This window comes from Gopherus evgoodei, chromosome 23, assembly GCF_007399415.2.
Source record: "Gopherus evgoodei ecotype Sinaloan lineage chromosome 23, rGopEvg1_v1.p, whole genome shotgun sequence".
Lineage (NCBI taxonomy): Eukaryota > Metazoa > Chordata > Testudines > Testudinidae > Gopherus > Gopherus evgoodei.
Window position 1 is genome coordinate 9792757 of NC_044344.1, and position 23601 is coordinate 9816357.

The 23601-nt window shown below is 49.2% G+C and overlaps 1 protein-coding gene across 3 annotated transcripts in view; it reads right to left on the bottom strand.

Annotated features, from left to right (window-relative positions):
* The window catches only part of MRC2 (mannose receptor C type 2), a 116337-nt gene extending 95109 nt beyond the window's left edge, over positions 1–21228 (bottom strand). For 2 of the 3 annotated variants that reach the window (XR_003997593.1, XM_030541415.1), the window contains exon 1: positions 19432–19897. Coding sequence is in view for 2 of the 3 variants with exons in the window: in XM_030541415.1 (XP_030397275.1) it covers positions 19432–19534 (103 nt within the window). In the remaining variant the exon portion in view is untranslated. Of the gene's footprint in view, positions 1–19431; positions 19898–21170 lie in introns of those variants that run through there. The other variant, XM_030541416.1, reaches the window with a different exon arrangement.
* Between the last annotated feature and the right edge of the window lie 2373 nt (positions 21229–23601).

Here is a 23601-nt window from a genome sequence, read left to right on the forward strand (position 1 = left end):
CTGTAACAAAGATATTGTATACAGGCTTTTTTTTTTTAAAAGCCCCTCTGTTTCTCCTCCTGATGGGGCCTGGCAGGGCGAGTGTGGGAAATTTTAAGAAAAAAAATGCCAGTGTAGAGAAAAGCGAGGAGTGAAAGATTACTAGACACTTTCCTCAGTTAATGTGGTTTATGACAGGCTTGGATGGAACAAAACCCAGTGAAGGCCCACAGTCTGCAAAGAACTTAAGCAGGTGCTTCAATCCACCCCTATTCAGCAAAGTGCCTCAGCGTACGCTGACCTCTGAGCACATGTTGAAGTCTAATTGACTTTATGGGACTTCAGCACACGCTTAGATGCCTTGCTGAACAGGAATGGCCTTAAGCACATATTTGAGTTAGGCACACACCTAAGTGCTTTGCTGCACGGGGAACAAAATTGGCAAAAAATGGTATCTTTCCGATTCCTAGATGTCAGAGGGTCCATTACAATCCTCTAATCTGACCACCTGCATAACAGGCCATGAAACCTACCCAGAGATTCCTGCATCCAGCCCATAACTTCTGGTTGAGCGAGAAGGGATCTTTTAGAAAGACACCCAGTCTCAACGTAAAGACATCAAGTGATGGAGAACCCACCACATCCCTCGGTAAGCTGCTCCAATGGTTAGTGCTCCTCACTGTTAAAAATGTGCACCTTATTTCCAGTGTGAATGTATCTAGCTTCAGCTTCCAGCCACTGAGTCTCACTATGCTTTCGTGAGCTAGACCAAAGACCCCACTAGTAAGACATTTTCTCCTCATGTAGGCATTCCCCTACTTGATATCATATTGTCTTCACATTCGACCCTCCAACCACTCACTTATCAAGAATATTTCCCAGATTTTCCAATCATCTCATCTCAGTTCCAATCAAACGTGCATAGGGGTTTGTCCCAAAACAAGATCTCCTCACACTGCTGACTTCCCCTGGCAAAACTAGTCGGGGGTGGCCAAAAACTTACTGACCCACCAAGCCACATACAACCATCTTCAGATGTTTGTGAGCCAGGATATGCCTGCTGGGGCTCGGGGCCCCAGCCCTGCGGGAGGCACCTTCTGGGGCTCGGGGCTCCAGCCCTGTGAGGTGTTCCTATAGGGGTTTGGGGCTTCAGTTCCGCTCCTGCTGACATCCCAAGCCTCCCCCCTCTACTGGGCAGAAACCCTAAGCTCCTCCCACCCCACCAAGTCTAGTAGGTGGAGAAGGAGGGGGGGGCAGAAGTATGGGGACCTTTGTGAAATATCATTTGGCCACCCCGATATAGTCTCTGGAACAGGGCCAGATTGAGACCTTTAGAGGCATTAAGCACTGAAAAGATTATGATGCCCCCCATACGTAATTCAAAATAAAAACAATACTATACTGTAAAATAAAATTTTATTTTTTGAAATGACAAAAAAACTTACATGTATGCTGAAATTAAAATAGTTTTTTTTCTAGTTTTTTTATTGCAAAATTCTGGATAAGTTCATCGAAGCTGACTTGACAAAGCATGTCCACTTCCATATACAATAGGGAAAGTGAATCAACTCTTTCCTGACACATTGTTGTTCTCTGAGGGCTTTTTATTCTTTTCAGCTGAGAAAAAGTATTCTGCAGAGCAGTTAGTAATCGTCAATGTTAGAAAAATATGCAGTGCGATCTCTACATTTGGAAACACACGTTGTATTCCGTCTTTCAATGTTGTGTCATTGGCAAAAATCCAACGTGATTTCTCAAATGGCCCAGTGCGGCGTTGACAGTCATTTGGTCCATGATCCAGTATGCTACATCATTGGTACTGAGATCAACCCACATACAGGATCTTCCCTTCTATTATTTACAGCATGAGCAGGTTCAGCCTCTGACACATCCACACCTTCTAGAACTCTACCAGGAGTAGGACGATCAGATACAGTCTCTGATTTCCTCGCATTATTTTGATCTATGTTAGTAGGACGCCCTCCTGGTTTAGGCGGGGATAAGTAATCAAAAAAGAACAGAAAAACGGGGGAAGAGTGTGGAGTGGAGTGTAAGGAAGTCTAACAAAGTTCTGATTTTTCCCATGACGACTCCTTCGACGCTTTTTTTGAAATATCACATTTAAAAAACTCTCTCCTTTTTTTGGTCCCCCCTGATTTGCTGGTGCCCTAAGCATGTGCTTAGTCTGCCTATTGGGTAATCCGGCCATGCCCTGGGATTAAACAGAAACAAGAGCAGCTAAGTGCAAATACCAACTATCCTCCCAAGAATATTCCTAAGAAGAACTCCAGAAGAGCTAACACAGCAAATGACACTTCTGCACTGCACTACACTCCGACCAGTATATCAACTCAAGGCTGCTGGAAATCTAGACCACAGTACAATCTGTGGGTCCACGGAGAAGTAAAGAAGAAGAATCAGTCTCAGGACACAGCAAGACCAATCCCATGGATTCGCTGGGTTCCTGTGTTAACACGTCACAATTTCCCAGTCATGTCGCCATCCTGTCAGAATCCCAAGGAATACTCTGACTGGCGTCTCTTTCTCTGTCTACATGAATTGGAGTTAGTCCTCCACGAAACAGACTCTGGCAGCGGCTAAGTCACTGGTTCAAATCCAGCACAGGTCAACAGTGACTGCAAGTTGTCACCGTCTTGTCTGGTGGCCTGTGTGAAACAAAACGAGTGTAGGGATTTCAGTGCAGATGGCAGCGAGCTGCTGTCTTCTATCACCACAACTGGCAGTAATTTGCCCTCCAACTGGGAGTCCCAGCAAAGAAGTCATTCGGCCTGGAGCTTGAAAATCCCTCTTCTCCACAGAGATTGTCCCTTGAGCCCTGATTCTAGGAACACACTCTTTTTGGTTGTTTATACCCGCATTTTTCAAGTTTGCTTTTTCCATTGTCACTGAAAAGCTGCATTCTGTCCAAAAAGCATCTTGATGGAAATTTTGCATCCCATTCTTGTCCCTCCAGGTCAAGCCTCAGACAAAAGAATGAGCTGGTAGAGGAAGAACTTTGCCCTCTCTCCTATACCTGCTCTGAGAGTAAATGGCCTTATACTGAAATATAAAGAGCTCCCAAGGGACATCCAGGTGACACTTTTGGCCAGCATGACACGTATTTATTTATTTTAAAAAAGCTTTGTTCAGCGGCACCGAGACCACCAGGCTAACAAGGAATGAAGCACGGGCTCAGGCTTTTCTCTCTCTGGAGGTCTCTGGTTCAGTCCCCAGTATGCTGGCCAGGATGGTGGTCATCAGGCAGTGTTGGCTCTGGACAGGGGTATCAGGGCTGGTTGCTTATTATTCATTCTTTATATTTCCCAAGGAGCCTGCGCACATGTTATTAAAATTTGCTGCATATCCCTGTAACCCACCAGCACTTTTAGCTCTTGCTACCGAGTGCTGTTACAACATCCTACCCCTGGCAACATGGAGCTGCCTCACAGCAGCTGCTAAGCGGCGAGGGGTGGATAGAGACTCCTCGATCTGGAGTTCTCTTCCTCCCTTTTACATCTCAGTTTGCACCGCAGCAAGACAAGGATTAGGGCCAGGCAGGTGCAGAACAGTCATCCCATTGCACGGAGGATTTCAGTATTTCAAAATCTGATTTTGTTCCGAATCCAAATTCTCTGCAAAAGGAAACAGAGCCACAGTTCTGCCTGGGGAATGGCCCCAGAGCCAATGACCCTGGAAGCCCAGCCTGCTAAAAGCGGCAAGCCAGGGAGCTGGGACTTCCAGGACTTCCAGGCTGTTGGCTCCCTGCTGTCAGCTCACCAGGTGGGCTGCTGAGGAGGCAGGCAACTGAGCTGGCAGGAAACCAAGCAGGTTTCTGAGGGGGATCCCGTTGGACAGGCTCTGAGGGAAACCTCCTGGGGCTCTGTCATAATTGCGCTGAAATCGTTTCATCCTCTGAAGAACGTTTTTGTTCTGATGAACTGGCAAATTCTGATCAAAAAATGTTTTGTTGGAAAGTTCCGAAAGGCTCTGTTGGGGACTTTGCGGCTAGAGCACTGGGAGCTGGAACAACTGGCCCTTGCTTTTCCAACCAGCACACCACTGAACTTGCAAAGTACAAAGCGCAGGGAGGGCTCCGGACACTCAAGCAGCCTCCGTTCCCCTCCATGGGGATTTCACTTCTTAGCAAGGGCTGTTGGAGAGGTTTGACTTCAAAAGCTCTGCAGCCATAAAGCTGTTTGATGTGTCTTTGGCTGGAGGAGCTTTTATCTGGCTGGTGACACAAGAGAGACTAAAGGGCACTAAATTGGTGCCTTCACTGTCCTGCTCTCACCTTCTTTTCTTTGAATTATGCCTTTAAAATGAATTCAGGGCCAGATCAGACCCCCGGGAGCCTGATGTCCTCTATCCACAAACACATAAGCACAGGCAGTGGTATTATAAACTTCTCCCACACTGCCCTGCTAAGATGCCTGACTTGGACAGACCCCTGCTAGCGGTGAAGGATGCGGTCTGTCTCCATGGCCTATTTGATCCTTGGCCTCTCCACTGGAACTGCCAACAAGGGTGGGCTTTGCTGCTTTGCATGGTGAGCGCTTCTCAGATGGAGACTCCTCTCTGCTTAGAAAGGGCCTGAGGCTAATGAGTTATTTGGCAGCATGGCCTAGTGGACAGTGCACTGGGCTGGGACTCAGGAGTCATGGGTTCTATTCCCAGTTCTGCCACTGGCCTGCTGGGTGACCTTGGGCAAGGGACTTTCCCTGCCCTGAGCCTTGGTCTCCCACGCTGTAAAATGGGGTAATGATATTGACCTCCTTTGTAAAATGCTTTGAGAGCAACAGATGAAAAAAGAGACCAATATTATTTGACACAGGTTACCAAATCACCATCAGCTGGTGGCAACTTTGGACAGGGCTCGAAAACGTCTTTGCTCCCAGGGCAAGTGGGCATCTTTCCCAGGTGAGTGCCACCAGCTTCTGTAAAATCTAATTTTTGTTAACACAAAAACAAACAAAAACGTTTCTCACAAAAAACCTTCCAGGCTGTGGACTGAATGTAAAGCAATGCAGAGGCATCTGCCTGAGCCAGCAGACAGCTCCAGTGTCGCCGCTGCTGCTCTGGGCTTTCCCAGGCTGCAGCAGAGAGGAAATTCATCAGTTACCATGATTTTTCATTGCTCCCATAGGGCTCTGCATAACCAGGATGAGTAGTCAGCACGTCAGAGAGGGTGCTTGGTGCATGACAGCCATTCATGTCAATGGAGTCATTCCGTAACCACCCCGTCTTCCCCACCACACTGAACTCTCTCTCTCACAAACCAGTCACTAATTAGGCACAGGACATTCTGGGTGAAAGCGTGGCCCCTCTGAAATCAGTGGCAAAGCTCCCTGTGACTTCAGTGGAGCTGGGATGTCACCCAGTGTTGCTGTAATAAACAGTATATGTGTCTTTCACATAAGGTTCTTAAACTGCCTTCTATCACGGAGAACATAGTCCTTTCCCGCAGTACCACCTACCTTTACTATGATTTATTATTTGTATTATTGTAGGGCCTAGAAGCCCCAGCCCTGGATCAGGCCCCCATCACGGTAGGTACTATACAAAACAGCTCTCCAGGAAGCTTAAAATCTAAGAATACCACCGACCTGTTATTTAGTGCATTTCATCTGCAGATCTTCAAGTGCCTTACAAAGCAGATAGATTTCATTGCCCCCATTTTGGGTAAAACACATCAGCTCCCTGTGCCTCAGTTTCTCCAGCAACCCAGTGGCAGAACTGGAAATTGAATTAGCGTCTCCTGAGTCCCAGTTCAGTGCACTGTCCACTCAGTCATGCTCCTATCTATGCCTGCAGCACTCAGTCGTCCCAGGCAGTCTCTCCCCTAAATGCTGGACACATTCAGAGTGATATAGCCATAGACAGAACAATAACGAATGTTGTGACTGTTTCCTAGAGTTCTTTAAGGTACCTAGAAGCTTCTATGATTGATGCCGGAAAAAAAGGCAGATTATAGAGATAATTAATTAACCCTGTGAGGTAGGTAAATCGCATCATCATTCTACAAATGGAGAAACTGAGGCACAAGTAACACAGGAAATCCATGAGCAAAATACAGAATGCCGTGAGCCCAGCTCCCGGTCCCCCTCGATGCTCCCACCACTCAATGCACCCCCTCCCTTAAGTCCGTTCAGGCAGTAGGTTCCTCGCTCTCTTTCCATGCAGGCATGACAGCAGCTAGCACCCACGTGAATTCAAGACTCCCACACAATGTCTCCTAGCAATAACTGCACCCTGTGTCTCAGCAGTGCTGCTCGCCCCAGAGCATGGCACACCCAGCACTGCTAGCCCGAAGAGCTGCCTTGCAACTGGTGTTTTGTCTCAGTTGGGGTGCTGGAGTGGCAGCCCCACTGTTCATGCAGAGGATGCAGAGTGCCGCTGGCCAGTGCAGAGGTGTATAATCCTACCTTTGCCCTTCCTCCCGCCAGGCAGCTAACACCTGCAGGGACCATACTCCACAACAGGATTTTGGCTGGCTTTTGTGCAGTAGCTGCATGGGGACATCCTTGTGCTCCATGCTCTCCTTGTGTCTATACACAGGGGCTGACCAGAATCTGACTCTCCATCCATCCACCCACAACAAGGTGACAGGCACCTCAAACATATGATTAGTTAGACGGAACCAAGAACACATCCTTATTTACTTTCTCCACACCAGTTGTGATTGTATAGACCTCTATCATACCCTCCCTTAGTCGCCTCTTTTCGAAGCTGAAAAGTCTCAGTCTTATTAATCTCTTCTCATACGGAAGCTGCTCCATACCCCTAATCACTTTTGTTGGCCTTTTCTGAACCTTTTCCAATTTCACTATAATGCAGCCTCCTCTGCAATTCCGTTAGAAAGGATTAAACGTGTGTAAGGGATTTATTTAGACTGTAAGTTCCTTGGGGCAGGGCAGGGGCTGTCCATGTCTCCTCATTCTGTGTTTCTAGGGTGCCTGGCACAATAGGATCCTGGTCCACGACAGGAACTCCTAGGCCCTACTGCAATAGAAATAATAAAATAAAACATTAATCTTACGAACCGTCTTGTTTCAGGGCACGAGCCAACCGCTGACCTCCAGTGGTCAGGAAAAAACATCTCGGATGGCAGGTAATTCCATCACTATCAAGGAAATACATTCTTGCACTTCCCTCGGAAGCGCCTAACGCTGGCCCTGGTGGAGCAGTGGACAGAGCAGTTGGCTGGGACTTGGCAGACGATGGGCAGGTCCCAGCCCAGTAGCGCCGCACATCGAATCCTGGCAGAGGACACCAGTGCAAGGATCCCCCTGGGGTCTTTGATGTCTACACAGGGTCTCAGTTTGTACATTTTAACCCCCCGAAAAGCCCTCGCCAGTGGAGCCGCGTGGAACTCACTCCCTCTGTGGCACAAGAGGGGGATTGCACCCACCTTGCAAGATTTGAAGCCGAAGGTCCAGAGAGTTCAGCTATTTTTCTCCCTGATGCTGGGACCCTATAAGGGCTAGACACATTGCAGGACCCCCTGCTTGGGGAGCCCAAGGGTTAGTGCTCCTAAGGGAACAGACAGGAATGGAGCGGCCAGCAGGTTACCCTGCACAGCCCTGGTGTCCAGTAAGCAGCCTCCCCACAGGGTGGGGCAGCTCTGCCCCGCCCCTCCAATGTGACACTGCAGCTACAAGCCAAAAATCCAGTCCTCAGCTCAGATGCTACTCAATTCTCATGCAGAACCCATGCCAGCCAGTTAGACAGCTGGAAGCCCAACTCCCAACCACTGATAAGAGTTTGACGAACACTGCACTCTGCAAGGACTAAACTCTCCTCTCATCCCAGAGGGGCTCCCTCCTTGGCAGCTCTCCCAATATTCCATGTTTTTCTTCCAGCCCCAGCTCCTGGAATCATGTGATCACGTGAGAATCTCAGTGTTCAATGCGGAAAAAACAGCCCATTTTTAGCCCTTGTGGGTGAGGAAAAAAAACATGAAAATGTCACACACGCAGGCACAGAGGCTGACAGGCAAACCATGGAGATTACTGTTTGAAAAAAAAACTTGCCATTTTTAAGCCAACTTCATGATTTTTGGGGACCTGATCGCACAAGGCTGGAGCGCACTAGGGAGGCAGCATGGGAAAACTGCCGCTGTGCCCACTCCGTAGATTGACAGAAGTCCCGTCTCCAGGGCCGACGCCTTTCAGGCTCCACATTCTGTAAAAACCCGGAAAATCATCCTAATGTTCTGGGAGTTTTTAAATCTATGTACTGCTTTTATGATGAAACTGTTTCCTAATTGGCCACAGCACGCGGCAGCCTGATCTCAGAGCCTGTCGTGATGCAGTGAGGACTACAGCGAGCAGCTGCTACCGTACTGCATCAGCATCTAATGCGCCCTATAATTCCATGTGCAGCAGTCATCTAGCATACTAGAAACAGCCACCATCTAGATCAGGGATCTCAAACTCAAACCACCACGAGGGCCACATAAGGACCAGTACATTGGTCCGAGGGCCGCATCACTGACACCTTTTCATACAAAGATACAAAAGCCCCCCGTTTCCTCCACAGTCCCGCCCCCACCTTACCTTCCATGAGCCCTGCCCCTTCCCCATCTCTTCCCAACCCCCATTCCAACCCCTTCCCCAAGGTCCCTGCCCCTACTCCGCCCCCTCCCTGCCCCTATTCCAACCCTTCCCCAAATCCCCACCCCAACCCCGCCTCTTCTCCGCCTCCTCCCCTGAGCACGCTGCATCCCCGCTCCTCCCTCCTGGAAAGTCCAGAGTGCCACCAAATAGCTGTTTGGGGGGTGAGGGGAGCCATGGGGGGGCCGCAGGAAATAACTCCACGGGCCACGTGTTTGAGACCCCTGATCTAGATCAGTGTCCCAGGGATCGATTAATTTACTAGGACAGGTTCTGTCCCCCGCCCTGGCCCTACAGCCAGGGGCATTGGTAAGGGTGGAGAGTCTTGGTAGCACAGACGGATTCTGGGCTGTTCGGAACTGCATTGAAGTCCACTGACAGCCCTCAGGAGGCTGGGACCACAGGCCTTAAAATCCCAAAGGTACAAAATGGGCTTCTCCTGGCAACTCTCAGCCACCGTACGCAGGAGCCGGAGAGCATTACATAATGACAATGTTCTGCTCCTGTGGCATCTGTCACTTAAACATCTCACACCATAAGCACAAAGCATCACTTTACAAAGAAAACCTAGGGAAAGGGACCCGGGCCGGATCCTGCTCTCAGTCACAGCTTTGTAAAAACTAGAGTAACTAACTCCCTGGACTCCAGCTGAGTAAATCCAGATTTACAGCACAAGAACAGACCAAAATAAGGCCCGTGTATGTTTCAGCATGATGCACAGTCTCTGGCAATGTCGAAAACACCCTCTCCTCCCTGGCACTCTGCCCACCACGACATGCAGGCTTCAGGGGGCGGTGTGGAAGCCACAATATGCCTCTCACTTTGCAACTGAGAGCTCTTTATGGCAGTGCTCAGAGACACAGTAAAATACCTTGTCCCTTCTGCAAGGATTCGACAAGCACATAAATATTTATCCTGAGGTTACCCACTCATTTAATTGGGGAAGAACAGAAAGGGATGCAACAGCACATGTTTTGGCCCATACCCTGTAAGTCCAACAGGAAAATATTCTCTGGGGCATGTCTGCGCTAGGAACACACACTGGCTTTTTACGAAGCTGTACCCACAGTGTCAAGCAAACCCCTGCCGCCCAGAACCTGTATCCGTGTCTGTATTATGTGCAATTACTTTCTAAAAGCTCATTGAGGCTCTGGTACAGAGGAAGTGCAAGGCAAACATAACAGCCAACCCACGCCCCCAAGCTGGTAGATGACAAGATGTCTGTAATCTTCAAAGCATTTTTACACTTAGGAAAATTCTCCTTGGTACACAGAGGCTGAGCCTCAGAGCCCGATTCTCCTTCCATTTACACCAGTATAAATTAGGAGTAACTCCACCTAACAGTGGAGTTACACCGGCATGGACTCACAGTTAGACCCCAAAGAGAATTGATCTTATAATTAAGGTGCTCTTCTACTAGGCATTCTGACTAGCAATTTTTACTTGCCCAGAGGACCCAACTGTGATGTTCACGGCATACAGACAGAGAAGGTAGAGAAAAACCACCAAATACTCTTTTTGGAAGGTTGCAACATAACACCATAGTTCTTCGATCCAGAACCCTGACACACAAGAACCCAAAACAGAGAGAGACAAAGCAGGCTGCTCTCTAAGGCAGAGCGCCACAACTCACTCCACCTTGCTCTAGGCTTAGTCTTTGCAGACTGACTGCTGAAGACCCAGATCACATGCTTCCCTACAGAGCCCACTAGCCTGCAAGCAGGACCAGGAAACCCTTTACACTTAAAGTGGAAGCTTGTCATTATAACATTTTTCAATACATCACACCAACTAAGACCAGAGCCCTGCTGTGCTATATGCTGTCATTTATGAGGTAAGAGGGACAACCCCTGCCTCGAAGACCTTACAGTCTAAGGAGACACAGGGTGACAGGGGAAACAGAGGTGGGGAAGCCATTTGCCCCAAGAGGCCTGGCTAGGAACAGTGACCTAGTCCAGTTCCCTATACATGGGACCACAGCGCCTCTAGAGATGAGTTCAGGCTGCAAAACTTAAGCCTGGGTTTTGATTTTTGTCCAAACTTCCCACAAGATTTAAGGGGAAATTTTCAAGTCAGGTATTTCAGTCCAGACCCTGCATACCATCAGGGGTGCCGCAGTTAGAAGTCGCCCATGCTCTACTTCCCCATCTTTAAAAAAACATTTTTTCTGGAGGAGGAGAAATAAACCTGTTCTGGGCAGAGCTCAGGTCTGATTTTCCCATCAGCGCTCCGCCTCCATTCCAGCATCCTTCCCAAGCACACGCTGTCCCATCAGAGAAACACATTGGCTCAGGCTGGGGCCTGACTCAGCAGGAAGTAGATCTAGACACTCAAGCCAAGAAAGAAAATGAAAGAGGTTTTTCACTAACCCTCAAGGAAAAAACAACCAGATCTCTCACTACAGGGAAAGAGGGAATCTCGCGATAGGCGGGATTTCTGTACGAAAAGCCACGAAGCCTCACTCAGGCCCATAAAGAGCCAGACAAACTCATTTCAGCCAACACAGTGCATGTAGCAAAGCAGCTTGCATGGTGGGGGAGTTGCTCAAATCTCTTCTTTCCTGTAGCTGATCTCACTTCTTGGGAGACTAGCCCTCTTGGTTCTTACAGGACCTGATTCAAAGTTCATTTAAGTCAATGGGAATCTTTCTATTGGTGTCAACGGGCTTTGGAGCAGGCCCATAGAACACATTTTATCTGATTGTCTCAGAACATTATACAGTACAAAGATTCATTCATTCTCCCAACCCTGCCCGAGATGGAGGCAAATATTATTTATAGCCATGTGACAGAGGTGAAACAGTGCACAGGCAGGTTAAATGATTTCCCCAAGGTCACATGGTGAGGCAGAGGCAGAATCCAGGAGCCCTGGCTCCTAATACCCCAATCCAACAATTAGACCTCATTTGCACCCACATACAGGCCTGGGTCAGCTCCTCCGGCCTTCCCACAGCCTGAGCCTCATTTTTCTTTGGACAGATCCAATCGCAGGATCAGGGCCTTCAATTCTACCTTCCCGATTCCAACACCTAATTTCCATCCACAAGCACCACGGAATAATCTTCAAGAGCCAAATTCTGCCCGTGGGCGTGCATGACTTCCACTGCATCCAAGCAGAGAACTGCACATGCATCAAAGGGCAGAAACAGGCCAAGCGAGTCACAACCTACTCCCTACTGGCTGCCCTGGGCTTTTTCATTGCCGGTTTCCAAAACACAGGTGTTAACAACAACAACAGACTTCTTTTCTATCAGTTTTCCCATTGTCCACCTTGTCTGATCAATGCAACCGTGACACTGCCCTTGTCTCAGGTGGACTGAAGTGCGACAAGGAAGAAGATAGGTGGTGGTTATTATCGCAGTGCCTAGGATCCCCAAGGCCCATTGTGCTGGTGCTGTACACAGAGACCCAAAAGATGGTGCCTGCTCCAAAGACTGTATCTATGTGCAGATATTTTGATCATTGACAACAGAGGGTAAAATATTTTAAAATCCGTGTGATAATTTAATGGGGCTTTAATAAAGTACGTGGGCCTGTTGTAACATATTTACAGCTCTACATCCCCAAATATGTACAAAGACCATATTTGCAAATTTTGCTGCTGGTCTTTGAATGCCTCCGTTTTCGGGCACCTCACTTGGCCTCCGTTTTCAGAGGTGCTGAGCTCACATGGCCCCCAGGAGTCGTCTTTCCTCTTATCTGAACTCTACCTTAGGCCTGGTCTTCACACAGAAATTGTAACACTTTAATTACGCTGGTAGCACTAACGCAGTAACTCCCACCAGCTTGAATGCAATTTCACTCCCTTGCAGGAATGGAAATAAGCTATACTGGTATAAAGCATTTTTATATGGGTATAAGTGAGCATACACCAAGAGGATGAAGTTGGTTCCTTATTCGCAGTACCAATTACTTATTTGTGATTGCCACTTCCTTATTCGTGGTTCCCAATTCCTTATTCAAAGGCAAAATGGGACGAGTAATCTACCACTGAGAGCTCTTGACACGTGTCCCATCTTGCTTTAGGCTAGCATCAGAGCTTGACAGGCTCCCCATCCAGACAGCTGCGCCCTGTGTCACTGGGACTCAGGGACCGGGCCCCCACTCCTCACACAGCACCAGGCTCCCTCACGCCGATGCACTAGCGCACTTTGACTGCTTCACACTTCTCTGGTACTCGCGATGCTGCCCTCAAACGTTAACTTTACGGTTAACACTACAGATCTTCCAAGCTACAGAAATACCGCACGGCCGCATTCCCTTTGGGTTTCTTGCTTAGTGTTCACACAGGACATTTTTTATTTAAAAAAAACCCAAGGAAACGGCAAGATTAAACAAAATACGTTAAAGTGTAATTAAGGTTGAAAGCGTGCATCAGCAACTGAAAGGTTACCGAACCATTACAGGGATCTTTTAATTATCCTAAAACCAAGCATTACAAACCCAGGAATTTCAGAATTAAGATTATATTGAAAAGAAAACCAAATCTGTTAACACATAGAAATAAACTATAATGCACCTAAACAGCCGTACCTCCTTAACTTAACCTTAGCTCTGAATTTCCTGGCTTTCCAATGCGTGGTTCTGGGATAACTGTAACATCCGTGTAATGATTTGCACCCCTAAGTTATGGAGATGTACTCTCAGACTTCACTCCATCTTAATGGAGCCTTATCTTGTAATTCACATTAGGTTTTTTAAAACCCTTTCAAACCAAATCTACAACTAAACTCCCCTCCCCCGCATGGTCTGTCTCCCCTTTTGCCCTTCTCAACCATCCCCGATCCTTTTTCACTAGGTGCTACAGTAACACAAATAATAAATAATGATGAAGGGCCCAGGCTGGCTACAAGTAAATAACGTCTTGTATTTAACCACAGAGCAGACAACGCCACAAGGGCAGCAGGAGCTTCCCACCGCCTGACTACGTGTCCCACCCTTGGAGGGCCCACTTTGGGGAGAAGGGGCATTCAGTCCCCAAGGCCCATTCTAGTCTTGGCAGCTTTTCCTCTCTGTTATCGCCTCACGCTCCTTTTTCTACAATGTCTCATGCTTTACACGGTTTCTGTTTATTCAGTTTTTCTCTAGCAAGCCCCAATCGCCTTCCTGCGATGTTTTCTTTTGGATTTAACCTTCTATCCAGTGTGCGTTTCTGGCTTCTCTGATAAGGGTTCAACCACGGTGGTGGTTTTTGTGCTTCGGACTCAGATCTGGACTCAGACCCACCAAAGCTGTCATAGAATCATAGAAGATTAGGGTTGAAAGGGATCTCAGGAGGTATCTAGTCCAAACCCCTGCTCAAAGCAGGATCAACTCCAACTAAATGATCCCAGCCAGGGCTTTGTCAAGCCTGACCTTAAAAACCTCTAAGGATGGAGATTCCACCACCTCCCTAGGTAACCCATTCCAGTGCTTTTCCACCCTCCTAGTGAAACAGTTTTTCCTAATATCCAGCCTAGACCTCCCCCACTGCCACTTGAGACCATTGTTCCTTGTTCTGTCATCTGCCACCACTGAGAACAGCCAAGCTCCATCCTCTTTGGAACCCCCCTTCAAGTAGTTGAAGGCTGCTATCAAATCCCACCTCACTCTTCTCTTCTGCAGACTAAACAAGCCCAGTTCCCTCAGCCTCTCCTCGTAAGTCATGTGCCCCTGCCACCCAATCATTTTAGTTGCCCTCCGCTGGATTCTCTCCAATTTCTCCACATCCTTTCTGTAGTGGGATCCCAAAACTGGACAATATGCTAGATGTGGCCTCAGCAGTGCCAAATAGACAGGAATAATCACTTCCCTCGATCTGTCCACACAGGCCAGCAAACAGCTGTCTGGTAATAACATCCTTCAGTCACTAGCAAGGTGTGCTGGATTAGAACCGGTGACTTAGAGGTGAACATATCCATCCCTAGCCACTCAGTTTCCAATCCATCCACCTCTCTCCTTCCACACTGGGAACTGGGACCCAGGGAGCAACGTTCAGCAATCAGAGCAGGCCTGTCATTTTACAAGATAAGTGGCAGGGGAGCCAACAGAAAGAGTGGACAAGAATATCTAAGAACATGGGACATTTCTCCTTACCACGTCACTATTCTTTGGGCTGACTGATTTGTGCAGCCAGCATTAGTCAAACTGGGAATGTAAAAAAAAAAATCTAGTTTACTGTGAATGATTTATGGGGTTTCTTCACTTCCTGAATTCCTTGGGCAAACAACTTCCCCCCCCCCAGGCCTGTCTCCCCTCCCACCATTTGTCCCTCTTGTCCATTTAGATTGTAAGCGCTTCAGACCAGGGCCTGTCTCTCACTGCACGTGTGTACACAACACCTAGCATGCTGGGGCCTTGACCTCAGGGAAGGCCTGTAGGCACTTCTACAATACAAACGATAAATAATAGACACTTGCCATCTGCCTCCCGTATTCTAACTTAGTCCAGTGCCGCACCGTCTGAGTTGCAAAGACTGCAGGGGAAAGTTTACAGCTAACCAAGCCGTTTTAATTGAAATGGAGGGGCAATTACACAAGAACTGTTCTGTTCACCTTCTGCTTTGGAAAAATCTTCTTGCTGCCCCTTTTGCACCCTCCCTTCCCCACACACAAACATCTACATTTTGGACCGAACTCAGAACAAGCAGCTGGATATGCAGGGGAAAACTCCAGATCCCTTCCATAGCTCAAGGCAAGGACTGGACATAGCTAAGGGCATTCTTGCATTTTCCATTTGCACAGGAGTTCCATGCAACCTCTGCCTGGATGGGAAACGGACATCGTTCCAGAGTCAGGTTTGTCACACACTCCAGCTTGCTAATCTAAAGCAGTAGGTGAGGAGGTTTTAAATCTGCATGGCTGAGACCCAAGCTCCCTTCCACATGTTCTCAGTCATTCCTGAGTCAGATCTCCCATGGCCTCCAATGGGAGCTCTGCGTAGCCAGGCATGAATAAACCTGGTAGTTACCGATCGATCAATTCAACCACAACTGTGGCTGTGATTTGTTCACTGTATCGTTCCATCCTCTGTGCATTTCGGGAAATTATATTCATTTAGAGCCAATGATATGTTTGTTTAGGTTATATGTGCTTGTACATTCCCTTAATAAAATCCATAAAAATTACATCACAGTGGTTTCTCTCTTAAGACAGCAACAAGGCTAAACAACCCCCAGGCCACAGATGAGCCCCTGGACTCTTCCCTGGATTAATAGCTCAATATGCTTACACTTTCCAGGCTCAGGGCATGGAAAGCCCTGACCTCAACCATGGAGAGGGGCACTGCCTCCAAGCTCCCTGGAATTCCCTGCACGTTTACGGTTCTATGTCCCTCCTAGCTCTGGTGGGTGACCACCAAGGCAATGGCCACTCTCTGCAGCACTGTCCCCTGCTAAACCCGCAGATGCACGAGCAGCATTAACTCCCTCTGGGCTGAGCTGCTGTGCTGAGAGCCCAGGAAGTTGCAGCACGACTTCTACTGGAAAGGGCCCACACCCACAGAGAGCAGCAAGCATCTGGATCATGACTCTGCAGACCCAAGGCAAGCTTTGGTCCCCCATTAACTGTTCCCTGGAAGGGGAGCTTGTAGGAACCTAATGCGCCTCTGACCCCTGTGCAGCAGCATCAGTGCTTCAGGTTTTTAATCAGGAAGTTGTTCCTTTAAAGCGTGATCAGCAACATGACTGTGAAATGAACAAACCACCCAGATCCCAAACCAAAGCAAGAATCGTTTCCTGCCTGCTAGCTTGGCCCCACACGCAAGGACTAGTCAGGCCCCCTCCCCTGCCTAATGAAGGCCCAGCAAGATACGTTCTGGGACCAGACCCCAGAGGACATCACTGCAGCCCGTGATGCGTGAGGCAGAACATAGCCCAGCCTGCTTGGTGTCAGTAATCTAAACAGGCCTGATTCGTGAGCAGCAGAGACAAGAAACCGGATATTTGCCAGTGAATCTCAGACCACTGGCAGCATCACCTCCAGCCATATCCAATGCCACGCTGCCCACCCGACTTCAAACCCCACCACAGAGCTGCAGTGGAATGTTACCAGCTGGTCTGAGGAGAGAGCGGCAAAGGAAGGAAGGAACAGAGAAGGAACTGGATGGAGGAGAAGAACCGACATGAAAATGGAGCCGAGAAGGAAACAGTGGAAAATGATCAGAGAAGGCCTGTGAGAAAAGCAGCAGTGAGGCAGAGGAGAAGAGCTACCATGGTCCATGTGCTGTTCCCAGCTTGGCGGCTTACGCCTAGGGAGCAAGTGGCAAGAGGTGCTTTGAGCCCTGATTCTGAGCACAAGCCTCCCCCTTGCCTTGCTGGTGGGGGCAGAGAGGAAGGTTGCCTTTCAATTTAATTTCCCTTGGAACTTCACTAGGGTTTCGGTGACAGGGTGTAGGGGCCCAAAAGGTTTGTGAACTCAAAGCAGTTCTGCAAACACCACGAAGAGTCAGAGAAATTCATGCAATAGGGTTCTCACCCCCAAGCCAAAGTCCTTCCCCATAAACCCAGCCACTCATACGACACCGCGCATGACGATTTCATCCCACGTCCCTTCCTTGCGCCATTAGCCACAGCTGCAAGGGAGAGCGAGCTCTGGCTACCCCAAGCTCAGGTAGCCTTAAAGCAGACGCGAACAGCAGCCCATGGTGCCCGGCTTTACAAGGGGTTACCTTCTGCAGCCAGGAACCTACTTACAAATAACGTTGGTCTTTTGGTTACGGCATCAGAGTGGGATCTGCAAGACCTGGGTTCTGTTCCTGGCTCGTCCGTGGGCAAGTTGACTAGGGTATGGCCACGCGGGAGCTGGAATTTCCCGCTCAGGTAGACATACCTGCATGAGCTGCGACTGGGACACTGTGCTAAAAATAGCAATGCTGCTGTGATGGGGGGAAGAGCTAATCACCCCAGGTATGATCCCACCTGAAACCCTAGATGTACTCAGGTCTGGTAGCTCACCCCAACACTCCTGCTGTTACGCCTGTCCGAGTTGGAAATTACAGCTCCTATAGAGACAGTCCGCGACTGTCTCACAGGTACAGGTCTCTCCACCTCACTTCCCCATCTGTAAAATGGGTATAACAATGCATCCTCTCTCCTACTCTTGGCCTGCTTTGCCTACGTAGCTAGGCTTTAGCACAGGGAAAGGGGCTGTCTCTCACAGGACCCAGCACAATCATCTCTGTCATGCTACTGCAATACTACCAATAATAACGGATTCCTCCCAGGTTTCGATAGCCCCAAGGAGTCGGCCAGTTCAGCCGCCAGTAACCGTGAAGGGCAAGGACAGGCCCAGAATGTAGTTCCCATTGTTACTTATTAGGTAGAGAGGAAAATGTCGCCCCTGCAAATTGCCATTTAGGACTCTGGTTTGGATTTATGGAGAGCACTCTAATAAATTAAACCCAGGGCTTATGTTTGGTTTTGATAAGGCTAATAGACCCTATTATTTTCTTTCATACAGCCAAATTAATTAAAGGAAGCAACTAAATGGACATCAGTCATTCACTTATGTAAATAGACACATCCTGAGTTAGAAAACAGCTCAAATGACTATTCCACGGGAGGTCTTGAAAACTGCAGGCCATCTGGCATGTCATATTTACCAAGGTTAAAACATTATGTCCTTATCATCATGAGAAATTAAAACAAAAATCATAGCCTACGAAGTACCTATTAAGGCCCCGGTTCCACAGAGCAATTAAGCATATGCTTAACAGCCAGTGGGTCTTGAGCCCATGCTTGTGCTTGGCTGAACTGGGGCCTTCAAAAGTATAAAGTCCTTAAAAAACAACAACAACAACAAAAAACCAGAACACCTCCCACTCCGGAGACAAAAGGTTCCAGACTGCGTCCACAGCTTCCAGTGCTGGCAATCAAATTCCTGAGCTGCTTTGATTCACATCCAATCTGACCTAATAATCACTTTTCCCCCTAAACCACCCCCTCCACTCCCTGGTGCTGCTGCATTCTTCTCCTCTGGTGACAGAGCATCCGATTCTTCTGGGAATTCCTAATGCTAGACTGATTTTTCTTTTGCATTTAACAGCATGTGTCTTAAAAATATCAGCTGAAAAAGACATTTTTTTCAATTTATTTGTTAGTATTTCTATCTGGTACAAACTATGAGTTGTCCAGAGTCTTAGGTGGATTTTAGCCAAGTTGGCTAAAAGAGGAAGAACGAATACAATAAATAAATAAACCACAACCCACCCCCACAGGCACGCTGAGTCTGCTTCAGCATGATGGGATCAGTAAATCTAGCCAAGCTACTGAGGCCGAACAAATGACCAGCAACCCCTTACAACACACCCAAGTGACACATGTCAAATCGCTGTCACCCATACAGAACTAGGGACCCAGGGCATACCAGTGAGGGCAAATTTTTTCAGTTCACTTTTTTTGGGGGGTGGGGAGCATTGCTGGAAAACTTTGTACTGACCAAACTTTTTGTTGGCCTGGAGCGATGTGGAATATTGATCAGCGGTGGACTCACTGGTTAAGGCTCAGCAGCAGAGATGAGCTGATCTTTCAGGGGAAAAGCACTTTTTTGGGGTGGGGGGCGTTTACTGTGTTTTGAATGAGCTGTTTGGTTTCATTCCTGCTCTCTCTCCATCCCAGCCCCACTTCGAGCAGTGCCAGAGAGGGGAGCCCTCCACATCTGGTTTCACTCAGCTCTTTGCTGCCCTCCCTTCCCTGCACACCCCTCACCCACTGCCTCCTTTCCCTCTTTTCTTTCAAAGAAAAAGGAAGAAAAAGGAACCGATCTAGAGCAGCCGATGCACAAAGGAACCGAGCACCTCCTACCCCCCCCCAACTCCCTCCCTGACAGACACACTTAGGAGACGGAAAAACATGTGCTAACTACCTGAGCGAGCAGCGCCGAGACGCAGATCAAGGCTCAAGACGCAGACCAAAGTGTATTGCAGCATCCGTGGCCATGGAGAGCAGGCGAGATTAGTGAGTTTCATGCCCGGGGATAGGTTTTGCTGAAGGGTTTTTGGGGTTTTTTTTTGGATGGAGGCTGGATCCCCCCCCTACACACACACACTCGCCTTCTCTCCTTGCAGAAGTCCTGAGCTGGGTAACTGTTGTCTCCCTTCTGTCCTCCTCTTGCTCAGGAGGGGAGGACGCTGGAGGAGAGGGGGGTGGAAAGACAGAGAAGGAGGAGAGGAACACCGGAAAAAAAAAAGAAAAAGTGGCTCTGCCTGTCTGCTAATGCTTCAAAGGAAGCTTCAGAGTAGACACTGCGTCACCGGAGAGCCAGTCACTTGTGGGCTGATCCCAAAAAAGCAGGGAAAGGCGCAAGAGAGAAGGGGAAAAAAATGTTTCGGGCTTAGCAAATTGGAAGCAAAGTTTGAGGAGCTTGGCAGGAAGCGCTGCACGTTAGCACCGGGAGCTGTTGCAACACTTTGCAGTGGGGAGCGGGCGGGGGGTGGGGGCAGCCTTTCCTGTGCGTATTGTAAAGCAGTTTTGGGGGGTGGGAATGGGATGAAATGCATGGACCCCGGCCGGCAGGTCAGCTATTCCAGACCTACCAGCTCCCACCCCCAACGCCACCGCTCCCCTCTGCAATGGGAGCTCGGGGGGGGGGCGGTTTGCTGTTGTCTTTGTTAATTGCAAGCAAACTATGGAGGAGAGGAGCTGGGGATGCTCCCTCCCCGAGGAGATTAGCTCGGCAAAATTCCCACCTCCAAGGCGGCCACAGTCCTTCTAGATTTTACAAATAATATAAAACCAAATACACTGCTGCAAATACACCCCCCCCCGAATCAGCCACCATGTTGCAAACTTTATATGATCTGTCTCCTCCTCATTCGCTTGCTGCCAGGTGGGACTAACTGCCCCTGGAGTCATTCTCCCAGGGGAACAGGGCACCGTGATTTTAAGGCAACACAAAGTGATCTGCGCTGGTGCACAAATACAACTCAGGAATGTTCCTCTAGCTCCAGCGAGAGCTACTGCCCTGCCCCAGAGCCTTGGGGGGACTTCGCTGAGCAATTGTGCTAAGTCGCTCCAGCTGTAGCCTGTTCCCCCTGGTGGGCCAGCCAGCTCCAGTGAAACCCGCCACCCAGGCCACTCAAGCCTGGGTGGATGTGCATGTGTGGATGGGACCTGAGTTAGGGGCAATGCTTGACTTAATCCTACGGGGTTTTTGCCCCCCTGTAACTACCGAGCATCATGTGATGCTGCTCCACTTGGGGAAGAGCCCACGGTCTTTTCCTGCCTCCGGAAGGATAGTTCTGCCGTCCGCCCTAGTGGATGGAAATAAGGGAAAAGCACATGGAATGGGAGAGACAAGGCTTTGTTTTAAGGGCCAGTTTAAGGAAACACCACTGCACTTAGCCCATCATGGATTTGTCTCTCACGTAGGCAATGCAATTATCATAAGCTTCATGTTACTGTTTAAAAGGGTCCTTGTTCCCAGTTTTAACGCATGTCAGAACATCGCACAGTAAAGGATGAGGGTGTGTGTCACCCTAAGGGACAAATCAGTGAAAGAAGGGACGTTCTGCATGAGGTCCGACACATGGCTAGGACACATGGAGCCTCAAAGGCTAGGACACATGGAGCCCTCAGGATGCTTTCCTCCAGCCCACAGCTCACCTGGCCTCCGCCCAGCAGGCTGGCCCATCCTTGCTGTTCCTGGGGGGATCCAAGAGGGCGTGGGGGGTTGGCTGGAGTATGGGATGAGGAGTGAGCATAGTCTGCTTCAGCACGGACCACACGTGCCTCTCCTAGGGTGACCAGACAGCAAGTGTGAAAAATCGAGATGGGGGTGGGGGGTAATAAGAGCCTATATAAGAAAAAGACCCAAAAATCAGGACTGTCCCTATAAAATCGGGACATCTGGTCACCCTCGCCTCTCCTGCCCGCTGCTCCCAAGCAGCAGCCCTCTGCCCAGGGCTGCCCCCAACGGGCCGGTCGACACTAGACTGCATCACCTGAGGCACAGAGGTTGGTAGCCTGGGTGCATTCACCCTGGCCTCTGCGAAGGTATTACCTGCAGCCTCTCCTGGCCTGCCAATCAATTCACCAGAGGCAGAAGAGGCGGGGCCAGACCAACCCAAAGGGCAGGCTGCTTTCCTCCATCCCTCACACACCTGTACCTGCTGCACCATGCCAGCAGTTCCTCCTCCACCTCCCACTCCCCCTTCCAGAAGAAAACAAAGCCTGTGACCGAGAGAACTAGGAGCAGGGCCGGGGGGAGCCAAAGATGCTCTGGGAATCTCCACTTAGCGGGATGAGAACAGCCCACAGGGTGGGAGAAATGCCCCTGCAGGTTTTGGGTAGGAACAGGGGAAATGGCCAGTGCTGGGGAAAGAAAGACAAAATTCTTCAAGGGATGGAGGTGGGCATAGAAGGGGGAGGACAGGGGTCGCTGGGCACACAGAGGGCAGTGGGGATGCATCAGTACAGGGCATCTGACACCCAGCTGAGCAGTTCTGATTTCACCCAGCATCGGGGGAAGAGGACAGCTGGTGGTGACCCCTTGATTTAGGCTGACCAGCACTTCCCATTATAAAGGCTTCTTGCTACCTTTGATTTGAGACACTCTCCCACCTCCATTGTTTGCAGCAGGTCTTTGAGCAGCTCCTCCATGCAAGGAGGCCGCAGGGGTCCTCCACCCTGAGGAGTCAGCAGCCCTGCATTGGGGATCCATCCCCAAACGCACCATGTGCTGGCACTCGCAGTATGGGGCTCAATCATCCCCTTCCCCAGTTGTGCTCTGCCCCTCCCCCCATCCCAAGGTGTCTGGGTGTTAATTGAAAGCGCATTCTAGGGTACAGGGAGAGCTGCACCAGGCTAAGGGACATGCAATATATATGTGGAACAACGGGGGGACTATAATACAGGAAGACTATTTTGAAGCATTTGGAGGAGAGGAAGGTGATCAGGAACAATCAACATTGATTCACCAAGGGCAAGTCATGCCTGACCAACCTGATTGCCTTCTGTGATGAGATAACTGGCTCTGTGGATATGGTGAAAGCAGTGGATGAGATATATCTTGACTTCAGCAAAGCTTTTGATATGGCCTGCCACAGTATTCTTGCCAGCAAGTAATATGGATTGGATTAATGGACTATAAGGTGGATAGAAAGCTGGCTAGATCATCAATGGGTAGTGATCAACAGCTCAATGTCTAGTTGGCAGTCGGTAACAAGTGGAGTGCCGCAGAGGTTGGTCCGGGGCCGGTTTTGTTCAACATCTTCATTAATGATCTGGATGATGGGATTAATTGCACCCTCAGCAAGTTCGCGGATGACACTGAGCTGGGGGAGAGGTAGATACACTAGAGGGTAGAGATAGGGTCCAAAGTGACCTAGACAAATTGGAGGATTGGGCCAAAAGAAATCTGATGAGGTTCAACAAGGACAAGTGCAGAGTCCTACACTCAGGATGGAAGAATCCCATGCACTGCTACATGCTGGGGACCGATGGGCTAAGTGGAGATTCTGCAGAAAAGAACCCGGGACATTGGACGAGAACCTGAATGTAGGTCAGCAGCGTGCCCTTGGTGCAAAGAAGGCTAACAGCATATTGGGCTGCATTAGTAGGAGCACTGCCAGCAGATCGAGCAAAGTGATTATTCAGCACTGGTGAGGCCACATCTGGAGCACAGCGACCAATTTTGGGCCCCCACTACAGAAGGGATGTGGACAAATTGGAGAGTCTAGCAGAGGGCAACGAAAATTATTAGGCAACTGGGGCACATGACTTACGAGGAGAGGCTGAGGGAACCGGGCTAGTTTAGTGTATGGAAGAGAAGAGTGAGGTGGGATTTGTTAGCTGCTTTCAACTGCCTGAAGGTGGGGGTTCCAAAGAGGATGGAGCTCGGCTGTTCTCTGTGGTGGCAGATGACAGAACAAGGAGCAATGGTCTCAAGTTGCAGTGGGGGAGGTCTAGGTTGGATATTAAGAAACGGTATTTCACTAGGAGGGTGGTGAAGCACTGGAATGGGTGACCTAGGGAGGTGGTGGAATCTCCTTCCTTAGAGGTTTTTAAGGTCAGGCTTGACAAAGCCCTGGCTGGG